This window comes from Amblyomma maculatum, chromosome 2 (genome assembly GCF_055883805.1).
Source record: "Amblyomma maculatum isolate TAMU_Amacu chromosome 2, ASM5588380v1, whole genome shotgun sequence".
Lineage (NCBI taxonomy): Eukaryota > Metazoa > Arthropoda > Arachnida > Ixodida > Ixodidae > Amblyomma > Amblyomma maculatum.
The window spans coordinates 107,195,665-107,207,648 of NC_139345.1; the positions used below are offsets into that span (position 1 = coordinate 107,195,665).

Here is an 11,984-nt window from a genome sequence, read left to right on the forward strand (position 1 = left end):
AGGGTAGAGTCGGGCTGTAAGCAGATTCCGGAGGGACTGGTGAAAGATTTCCAGAGAACAAGTGTGCTGTCAGGATGTGGTTTAGGAGATGACAGATATCGCAAGCATTTGTCAGGGGACGAGATATCTATGGTGTAGGTAGAGAGAGGTTGTACGCCTGCCATCAAAAACGACACAGTTAGCGGCACTGGAGCTGAAAACTGAAATGACAGTGGCGTAGTTCTGGGCTTCGTTCTTTAGTGCCGCCAGGTATCCACCAGTTTTCCAATTGGTACAACTTTTCCTCTGGCCTTGAGATAGTCTTTTCATCAAAGGAAGCACGTAAGAGGCTGACGTATGGCTTCTCAAAAGTGAAATGCTCTGGAAATTGGGTTTTGGGCCACTTTAAGACCATAGATGTCAAACATCGCACCCTAAATTGTCTTTTTGACATTAAAATGAAATCATTATCTATTTCAATATCAAGCATTAAGTCAGATTTACTTAATATTATCTAGCAACGAAGCATTTGATCAATTAGCACCAGAAGTAGCCTGATAAGGCAAAAAAAAAGAAAGGCATAACCCATATACATCATTACCACCACCACGACCGAGGCATGGAGCTGATAAAGGAAACATGAATGATATGACAATTTGTGCATTTCTTAGGCTACGTAATGATTTTTCTGGTGAGCAAATAGTAGACTTGAGACGATGTTTAAAAAATTTGAACATAGTGTACCGTAGCATAGCAAGTACGCATCGATGCCGTGTACTTTAACGGGAATATTCTATAAGCGTAGCAAAATTCGGAAAGCTATCGACGTTTGCATTCGCCACTTTCAATTACCTTTGAGCTCAGTGTTTCGGGACGCGTTAGACAGCAGCTAGCGTCTAAATGTACGCAGATATGACTCATCATGCCGTGAATCGAATAACGTACCACAGAATGACGAACGTAGTCAATAAACTTTTGTTCATTTCAGCTAACCTGCTGTATCTGAGCATTGAAGCTTACAAAACAGAGTTGCCCGCACGCGTCTACTCACTCGCTCGGTCAGGAAAGACCGCGAGTGTGTGCCTGTGCACTAACCTCCATGCAGATGCTGATGTCGAATACTTTGCAGCTTTACTTCCCATCATACGGATTGGAAACTGGGCTTTCGATCTTCCGGCGTCGCGGATCAGCGCCGACCTCTTTGAAAGGCCACTTGCTTCCACGGGATTCCTGGAGGACTTCTCTGACTTTTGCATCTTGGAGCTCTCAACTCCACGGTGAGCAACTCGCCTCGTTTGGATAGACAGCCATCAATTAAAAGCTAAATCAACTAAAAATCACAGATTTGTATCCTCGGTGGGCAGGTCATAGTAGGCACTCAATTTCTCCAGGTTCCTTTCCTTTAACGGCCATTATAAGTTCCTTCGCTGGGATGTTGAAGACACTTAACTTCAAAGACATCTTGCTAGCATAAATAACAAAACTAGTCCTGCCGGGATTTTCGACCTATTTCAAGAATTATAAGATAGTTGTATTTCTCCAGGCCCTTTCGAATCGCAGTTTCAAGTCGCATTTTTCCCTTTCAGGGTATCGGAAGATTGCAAGATCAGCTCGAAGTGCTTCGACCTCATGACAGACCCGTACACAGACGGGTACTGGCTAACGCACGAGGTGTTCTACGCACTTATCGCTTACGTCGTAAGTGCACGCGTTTCTACCGGTCACCTCAATGCATAGACACGTGGTCCTTGCTTAAATGTGGATTAAACAGCACTAATATAAGCGCCTGTATTCGCGTCGATAAGCTTTTCGGATAGACAAAAAGTGGGCGCGGCAAGACTAGTCACTCTTGGGCAAACGTAACTGAGGAAACGATGTGTGAGAGAGTTGCATGGTGTATGGCTTTGGATCAGATATGTGAAAAGGAAAAATAACACCTTCGAGGCACTGAACAGCGCAATATATGACCACGGGCCCTCCGTAAAAACTAATAACTGTGAAAATTTCAGGTACAGAATGTACAGAATAAACGTATTGTAACTTGCTTCATTCGTTTGTTAATAGAAACTGGATTGTAAACATTTCGAAAGGGATGGGTACATTCATAGCAAGCTTCGAAATTTAAAAGGGAAAATCGGCCTATTAAAAAAATTCTGGAAATAATGAAAGTCCGCTAACATACTCGGGCTCAAAGAATAAATGAATGGCTAAATTAGATATTATGCCATTATCTGCTGAAATTTGAGATTGTTTGGACATAAGGATCACTTTCTGCAATCTTATGCATCTTTTCTGTGCCTCTGGCGGCGGAGACATCGAGCTTATTTTAAAGAATTAGCAAGTGCCTTTAATAGCGACCAGGTTTGGTATTTCTTTTCAAGCTAAAAAGGGAAAAAACATAGGCATTTGTAGAGCCTGCATACTTCTTGACAAGCTGGGATTTACGTGATTAACGCCGCGATCAGAAGAGGTTTGAATGTCCTTGCTACCATGGATCAGTTTTCGTTTTTTGTTTCATGTCAGCTGATAAATGTCACTGGAGAAATAATATAGCTTCGAGGCGACAGACAGTGTATAAAATGTTTAAAAATCTTAGACGTCTGAAGAAACCGCGTTGGGAGAATACGAAAGTATTAGTGCTGGGAGGGGGGGGGGGGGGGAAAGGACGCGAAGTTTGTACGAACTACCTATCTCTAAGTATACATATGACTAACTTTATATCACTAATTAGGTTATTATAATTATCTTATAGTAAATATATTATAATTAATTATATGATAACTAATATTATATCACCACTACCAATCATTAACTACGTTAATCCTTTATTGTTAATACTACTATTATCAGTTTTAATTCTTTTGTCACATATATAGCTTCCTATGTCTAAATATATTCATTATAATTTGTTACCAATAATTATTGTCACTTTTTTTATTACACTCTAGTATGATTTATCACTGCTATTTTTGACCAGTGACTCAATATGACACATCATGTGACGATGTCCCATACGGCGGCAAATTTTGGTGACAGATTTGGCGGACAGGCTTCGGCCACAACATAGCCTAAGGCTATTGCCTTAATAAAGAAATTTGATAGCCATGTATGATACACGATATCAAAAGAAAATGGAGGGAAAGATTTGCGTCTGTGTGAAAAACATTAAAAACCCATAAAACTGTAACATAGTTGTTTATTCTTAATTCGCACGAAGTCCTCTGCGATAACCTTGCCGTTACGTCCATCTTTAAGTAGGAAATCTGCTTTGCTAACAAATTTAAACTGTGCTGTTGAAATCACGGGCCTGATAGCCTATGCGTAAAGGACCCAATTACTTGCGCAATGCTGAATGTCTTATCGGCTTCAATCATTATTAGCAATAAAAAGGACTTTCTTTAGAATTTCATCTCTTCCTTTGTTTCTTTCTTATCTTCCTTTCTTCTTTTTTTTTTTTTTGTACTTTCACAGAGCCCCTGTCAGCAGCAACTACAGCAGTTACTCAGCGACCACCGCCGAAAGAGCATAAAAACATTTCTTCACCAAACATGCAGCAATATATACAGAGATGCCATGCTCGAAAGCGATCAGGGATTGACGGAGTGGTTCCAAGACCTTTTCATGGAACAGGGTAAGCTTTTTCTCGCCTATTAGTCGTGATATTCTTCTTTACTGAGCAGCCGTCAATCAGCTATTTGTTTCTATACATCTGGAAAGACCCTATCTTCCCACTATTTCAATGTGGTCTACAGCCGTAAAAAGAGAAGACATCTCTCACCACTTACAATCACAACTTTTATCACAAAGAACATCATATCACCATCACATCACAATCATAAAAAAAAAGCCAAGGAGCGGCCTAACTTTGCTCTTTTGTTGATGACTGTACCGAACTCACTTCAGCGTTGTTAGTGTACTTTGCACCATAAACATTAGCACTTCTTTCGGTAACACGGTTGCCACTGCAAGTGAAACTACAGAGTCGCTTTTTTCAGTAGTCGTCTACGTGTTGGACATAGACAGAAACAACACAAAAACGTAAAAAGCAGACTACATGAGAAAAAGAGGAAATAAGATCTGTATAAGGCTGCCTTTAGACAGCCTTTTTTACTGTGAAAGAAACAAAGGCTCGAAGCGCTGTTTCTCACGTTAAACAAAATACGTACTTTAGACGGGGCAGCATGAATTCTGAAGCGTAAAAGGCCTCGTTCAGGTCTGTCTCGCAAGAGCATTTTCATAGCTCGGCTTGACAATTTACTCAGTCTGGAAGCATTTCACTGCCATTAAAAGAATACATTCGGCACGTTTTATGTGCAAAACTTTTCTCGCGAATACTTTGCTATAAAAAAAGCGTTAAGAAGAGACGCGTAGGGCAGTAAAACGGCTTTCGCGAATGTCTCCACTAAGCAGTTATTTCGGTCTTTTTGTGGAGCCGCGAGATGCATATCTTTCCTAATTGTCTATATTCGGTATCCTTACATACTGGCTGAGTATTACCATGATTTTCTTTTTTTTTTTTTTACGAAAAACTTATTTCCAACGAATATCTTATTTCTCTGGCTGGCTGAGTTTTACCAAGCTTTTTTTTTTTCTTTTGAGCGAAATAGAGAACATATTTCTCTGGGAATTTAACTGCCTACGCGCGTATCACAAAACTTCTGGAAGTCATTTAAGCGTTGCATCTAAAGGTATGAGGCAAAAGTTTTAACGGACCCCCTCTAATTCTCACCTTGCGGATCTTTGTTCGCGTATACATGCACTGTGACAATCGTCTAATCAATGATCTATTCATTTGTGCCTTTATTATCTAACATCGACGCACAGTCCTAAGCTACTATATCATGCGAAGGACCACAGGACATAGATATGGATAATAGATATAAAGCCCACATTTAACCGAACCGTGCGGGCATGCCTGCGTGGCCTATAGATGTAGCGTGGATGCCTCAGTGTCCAAGTGTCTCTTGTTCAATTTCCATCCCAGCGCTCCCATTTAAAAAGAAAAAATCTGTCTGAGTTGGCAGCTCCTGCCAGCTCGTCCATGTCATGTGGTCCCGTATTTCGCACAAACCGCCAACCAATCAGTTTCCGGCCATGTTGCCTGCCACCTACCACCTGCCAAAAAACGCCGGCACGCTGAAATTTGTGGAGAGCGAAACATTTAACGTGGTTTTCTTAAAATTTTAACCACCTCTCTATCTTGTTTTTGATAAAGAATGACATCACAATGCTCCAACCTAGGATGGTTCATCGTGCCTGATAAACATATTTGCGCGCTTGTCAATGCAGAAAAAAATGGGCAACATATGCAAGTAGTAAATATAAGCACATTTTCATCAGCACAGGGAGGGAAGGAAAGGGGGGAGGGGAGAGAATGTAAGAAGAGGTACTCTGCTGGAAAAGATGCCACCTGGGACCATTGCGTGCGTAGATGAATGTGCCTAATATGGAACACCTTCGATAGCTGGCAAGTGGCTGAAAGGCTCCGCGTGTAGAGAGATGCTCACACGCAAGTTCAAGAGCCCTATAACCACCTCAGCTTTTTTAAAGAATATCATTATAGCCTTATTTGCGTGAGCTCAACGACAACCTATTTATGGATACCAGCCCTACGCCCAGCTACGGGGTCGATTTAATATCATATATGCCGGCCACTGTAGACTGTTGCGTTATGCAATATGCCCATGTCAAGTTTCCAGTCCAAGATGAAGAGAATTAAGTTGCGCCTTGCACTTGAATCTTCTTTATATTTCTTGCGCCCTATTCTACCGTAGAACACGCTTGCACACGAGAGAAATTCTTGCGTTTTAGTTTTTTACCCAGCATCTTTGCGGTTACCGGGCTCTCGTACAACCTTCGAATATACTTTATTTTATCGACCTCGAATAAAACTGGGCCCCATAAAACAAAGCACAACTAATACCGCGGCTTTGGGCTTTGATCACTTCAATCGTATCGCTCTTTGCTGATAGTTCAATAATCAGTGCAGTATTACAATCTGATCTGGCAAAAACTAATCCGTTTTCGTGTCGCTATGCCTTCAAATCTAAATAAACAATTCATCGTAAGAATGAAACTAAAACTTTGAACTAAAAACAAAGCTTATTTCTATTATACATAGTCTAGTTTAGGAATCACTGCACTCTTGTTAAGAAATAAAAAAGTGTTATGCTCGGCTTACGCGATCAAGTCAATTCTGGTGGTGAGCTCACCAATTCATTAACTCAAGGTAGGTCTTGTCCCAATAGTTAGCAAGATGCAACTGACTTAATATTGCTACCATGATACTTATATTCGGTTTCACAAGCTTTTTTTGGAGCACTGCGACAAGTCGAGGCGATCTGGACCAGACAGGGTAGCGCGCACTATGTGCTGCACGCGTGTGTCGACGACCGCGACACATGTAGTGCGCGAGCAATTCCGATTGGTCTAGCTTGCCCTTACCATTTGCAGTGCGGCAAACTGCTTGTAAATGGAGTGTAAACAGTGCTGATGTCCAGCGATTACACGATCCCACCACAGTTCGAAATAAGTGCAAATGTACTCGTTTACAGCTTGTTTAGAGGAAGTATTCAGAGACTTGGAATGGGAGCAGTTAGGGATAAGGGTAGATGGAGAATACCTCAGTAATCTGCGATTTGCTGATGACATTGCCTTGCTAAGCAACTCGGGGGATGAACTGCAACTAATGATTGATGACCTAGACAGGAAAAGTAGAAAGGTAGGCTTGAAAATCAATATGCAGAAGACTAAGGGAATGTTCAACAGCCTCGGGAAGGAACAGCAGTTTACATTAGGTAGCGAAATACTGGAAGTAGTAGGCGAATATGTCTACTTAGGACAGGTAGTAACCGCAGATCCGGACCATGAAAAGGAAATAACAAGAAGAGTAAGTTTGGGATGGAGCGCATTTGGCAAGCACTCGCAGATTATGACTAGCAGCTTACCGGTATCGCTCAAGAGGAAAGTATACAACAGTTGCATCTTGCCTGTACTTATACCTATGGGGCTGGAACGTGGAGGCTAACCAAGAGAGTTCTACTTAAGTTGAGGACAACCCAGAGGGCTATGGAACGAAAAATGGTAGGGGTAACATTAAGAGATGGAAAGCGTGCAGAGTGGGTCAGAGAAATAACTCAAGTTATCGACATTCTAGTAGAAATTAAGAAGAAGAAATGGACATGGGCAGGACATGTAGTGTGAAGAGAGGATGACCGATGGTCGCTGAGGGTAACAAACTGGATTCCAAGGGAAGGAAAGCGAAGCAGGGGGCGGCAGAAAGTTAGGTGGGCGGATGAGGTGAAGAAGTTCGCAGGGGTCAAGTGGATGCAGCTAGCACAGAACCGGGTTAAGTGGAGAAATATGGGAGAGGCCTTCGCCCTGCAGTGGGTATAATCAGGCTGATGATGATGATGATGGTGGTACTCGTTTAATAAATGCATTAGGATATAATGGCGTGTTTTCATCCTATATGCATCGTTTCATACAAAGTATTGTGGTCTATCGGTGTTGGAGACGTCCACGCCAGAAAAGAGGTGCACTGTCAGGAGAAAAGAGAGAAAACGTCTTTTGAATCAGAGGCAGGAGGAATAAAGCATCCGATTACGTTGCCAAAAACAAGTATGTTCGAATACCTGCAAACAAATTTTGTTCAATGCATGACATTTCGTTTCATGTTACATCACGTTTTCCTGCCACCCGCTGCGAAGCCTCGGGAAAAATGGATGACTAGATGTTGGGATGATAAGTAGGGATCGAAAAGGAAATTCTTAAATGTGACACATTAGTTAAGACTAGCGTGGCATTGAGCCAAGTGAAACTACTGGTGCACTGAGCTGCCTCTGTTGTTGGTTCATTGTTGAACGAATCTCTTTGGCGCTAAAATGTATACATGATGTTTCACATTTTATGAAACGCATTCTTTTAAACCGTAAAAATAATTAGGTGCCGTCTGTGTACAGGGATTGTGCCATCCGGCCGACTTTAATTTTACTAAAAGTGTAATTAAAAAGAACAATTAACAAGGCTTGACTTACAACTTCATTATTTTATATTTTAGGGCATGAGGTTATTGCAAAACGAAGGCGTTAACATGTAATTCGACAGCACTTTTAAACACTTCGGCATCGGCAGTGTTGTAGCTTGAGATATCCACACTGAAAAAGGCACATTTGAAAACTCGTTGAAATGGCTTTTCCAAATTCTATGTTGATGGAATGTCTCGCAACGGTAGCTCAGGGACAGCGCTCCAGTGCTGAACACAAAGCGCGCATTCGGCTACGGCAGCCGTTTTTCGTGTAGATTAAAATTGCCCGTGCACCGTGCGATATCAGTATATTGTTGCTAAGAAGAAGATCGGCAGTGGCGCGAGAGGAGCCCTTGCGCTAGCCAGACATTAAATCATCGTTCATCCTGTGGCCATGTTTTGCCGTCTCTTTGCTTGTCACCACGTAACATTTTGGTGGAAGTGCTGGGAACGTCACCCCATCCTCGCCTTGGAACATCGACGCCATCTGTAAGCCGGGATCATCGACCGAGTGCCCTGGGACATCGCCGAACAGCTTCGCCCCAGCCCTTCAAGCCCAGACCCGACCAACTACCACCGCCCAGCCCCCAGCCCGTATCTGAAGACAAGGAAAACAGACAGACCAACCAGACCCGAGAAGAAGGACCCGAAAGACCCGAAGGACCCAAAGGAACCGGACATGAACACGCAACCTCCACCTAGCCGCTCGTCGTGACCTCGAGCCATCGTTCACATGGGACTCTGGTGACGGATGGTTGAACAGCTCCAGGGGAGGCGGATCACCCAGGCATCATCGTGTTCACCGTCATCGTGGTGGCAAGCGCATCATTCTCTTCAATCTTTTCCTGAACATCTACACCATGACGTCACAATCGACTTCAACGAACCGATCGGGAAGATAGCTCGGTGGCCTCGGTTGCGAAGAAGAAGATCGGCAGTGGCGCGAGAGGAGCCCTCGCTAGGCCTGAAATTAAATCATCGTTCATCCTGTCGCCATGTTGTGCCGTCTCTTTGCTTGTCACCACGTAACAATATGTTAAAAAATCGTAGGCGGTCGAAAATTCCGGAGTCCTAACTTGGGCGTCCCTCATAGCCTGAGTTGCTTTGAGACGTTAAGTCGTATAAACAAAGTTAAACGGAACCATATCAATGAAATGGCGTCGCTCCATTTCTTGGTGCAGAAATTACTTACGCAAAAAAGTGTCAGCGACATAGAAGATAACTATTTTTGCACCGATACCAAGTGCTATAACCTAACCGGATAAATGTTCAACGTGGGAAAGCCAGTTTGAAGAGCGTTCGGAGCTATTGTTCTTAGAAAAGAATTTTCAAACAGTTTCTTTTGTTCTGATGTTTCAATTCCAGTATATACTAGCCATGTTATATGAAAACAGTAGCGACAAAGCGGACTAATCCTTTCACTCTTCTTATAACTGCCCTGTAACACGTACGTATTGTTAGCCACGCGGTACATGCAGTCGCCCTGCAAGGACGGCACGCTTTCCCGAGTTTGAAAAGAAAAATCTGTACCGGATAATGGGAAAAGCTTGGTGCAAATTATTGGAAACACACGTTGAAAAGTCGTCCAATTTTCTGTTTTCGAGAATACAAGGAAAGCATCGAGACGCAACGTTTTGAAGTTTCAAAGAAAGCGCATGTAACTAAAGCTTGATATTCATTCACTTTGAGATACAGCTTGGCCAGGGTGAATGGCTGTCGTCTTGCAGACATGAACACCTAAACAACTGTCAGGCCCACTTTTAAGATGAGTTATCTATTCGCCGCGAGATCGACCTAGAGGTGGCGCCACCGTAACTCCGGTAGTGTGGATCGGCAGCCGGCGGTGCTCGCAGAAACGCACGCTGCGTAGGTCTGCTTCAGAGTTTACAGCGGGTTGGTCGGCGATGAAAACGTGTCTTCTGCAGTATTTCTGCAATATTGCAGAAAAAAATCCAAGGATTTCGCCAATGCAGCAGAAGAAGAGCGGATTTTAGGAAAACAAAGCACGCAACCACCAGACTTCTAGATTTACTTTGCACGTTTCTTGCGCTGTACCGCGCTCACGCGCCTAATGCTTGGGCCTGCCTAATGACAGCTTTGTTTTTCTTATAGACTTTTAAACAGTTTGCGCGTGTCTCATTCGAGTGAGACCGGCGAATTTAGTGTCAAGTCCACGCAGATACCTGCAGTAGTTGTTTAGATTGAATTGAGAAAGCTGGTTCATTGTATCGTACTTGACTCGAGGATTAAGCAGGTTAAATGTAGCACTGGCAGCGCACTGCATGGCGAGTTGCTTTAGACTGAATGCACATCAACTCCGGCCCAGACAACCACATGTATTCCCCAAAAAATGAGATCACGCCGACACTATACAGGAAACCTCGCCGCACAGGAAAGCTGATTGTTCACGAGTACAGCAGTGAGTGGATTGAATTTGCCGAGATGCTTTTTGCGGCTACTGTCATAAAATGTGATATTGCATTACTGCATGCGCCACTAGCTGTAAATGATTTCCTGAAACCGAGGAAAGTATAAGGGATTTCTGATGTGTGTGATGTTAATATATAATGGTAAATTAGTAGTGTAATTATTTTGTTTTGCAATGCCAATAAATTTCACCGTGTGAGAGAACGTTTACACACTTGACTGAATTTAAAATAATCAGCGATGAATTTTCAGTAACGTTAAAGTGCAAGCTACGAATTACTCGCTGCGAAGACATCGTTATAAACTGCGCATGGGCACTTTCATGTTCTGGGAAGCAATTTTACAGGCTGAAAATTTCTTTATCACTAATTATTTAGCACTGACTAAATCTCATACGAAGTAAAATATTAGGGTTGCTTCCAAAACAGATGCCGGATATAAAACTATTTCGAAAGAAATGGAGGTCATCTTATCATGCGACTATAAAGATGTATTTATTCTTGAACTAAACACATATTTAAGCCCGTATGAAGCTGTTTTACGCTCCTTGTCAGAAACGACGAGTTTGCTGAGGTGTATTATGCAATATTTAGGGTAACAATTAGGCGCAGGGAATATGTTTCTCAAACATTCGAGCATTTCTCTAAAGCAAAATGTGCTCACTAAAACTTTTACGGATGCACAGAAGCCTTCAACAACAACAAAAAAAATACATATTGGCCCGGGTTTAACGCATGAAAGCGGCATCGGCTATGACGGATGATTGCAGAGGCTGGTTTTGGTGTTTTTTTTTTTCATTATTAACACCACATTTACCACGTGGGATTGTTTATTGTGCAGTCAAATCCCACATCAGAGGAGCGCCTTTCGAAACGGTTGTGATTGAATCCCCCGTTCTCGAAATCAGCAGCCGTGCGCCCTTAACGTTAAGACACCGCGACAGAGGTTTAAAAGCAAAAAAAAAAAAAAAGTACTCACACAACAAAAATTAAGAAGAAGAAATGGACATGGGCAGGACATGTAGTGCGAAGAGAGGATAACCGATGGTCGCTGAGGGTAACAAACTGGATTCCAAGGGAAGGAAAGCGTAGCAGGGGGCGGCAGAAAGTTAGGTGGGCGGATGAGATTAAGAAGTTCGCAGGGGTCAAGTGGATGCAGCTAGCACAGAACCGGGTTAAGTGGAGAGATATGGGAGAGGCCTTCGCCCTGCAGTGGGTATAATCAGGCTGATGATGATGATGATGATGATGACTCACACAACTCTATCGTGAACACAGAAGGCATAGCAGGCATAGAGTGGCCTGTTCAAACTGCATTCTGCTATATGAAGCAGTCTGCGGTGGCATACGTTGTAGTAGCTGCGGTATTCCAAACAGAAACGGAAATATGTGATTTGTGAGCGTTTGCATTAACTTTTATTGACGGCAGCGACCTGTTTTACTTTGACACGGCGGTAACGACAGTACCACTTCGGTTGAGACATTGCATGTCAAAGGATCTCAAGCGCCGAAGACCGCGATGGATGATGTCCTTATCCAAGCATGACATGCTC

General features: G+C 42.9%; 1 protein-coding gene across 1 annotated transcript in view; it reads left to right on the forward strand.

The window, feature by feature from the left end:
- LOC146199499 (UPF0764 protein C16orf89 homolog) overlaps positions 1-11,984 on the forward strand; it is a 102,267-nt gene that overhangs the window by 81,893 nt on the left and 8,390 nt on the right. The window contains exons 4-6 of the mRNA XM_084594996.1: positions 1,109-1,256; positions 1,566-1,677; positions 3,451-3,610. Of these exons, the coding sequence (XP_084451122.1) occupies positions 1,109-1,256; positions 1,566-1,677; positions 3,451-3,610 (420 nt within the window). The remainder of the gene's footprint in view (positions 1-1,108; positions 1,257-1,565; positions 1,678-3,450; positions 3,611-11,984) is intronic.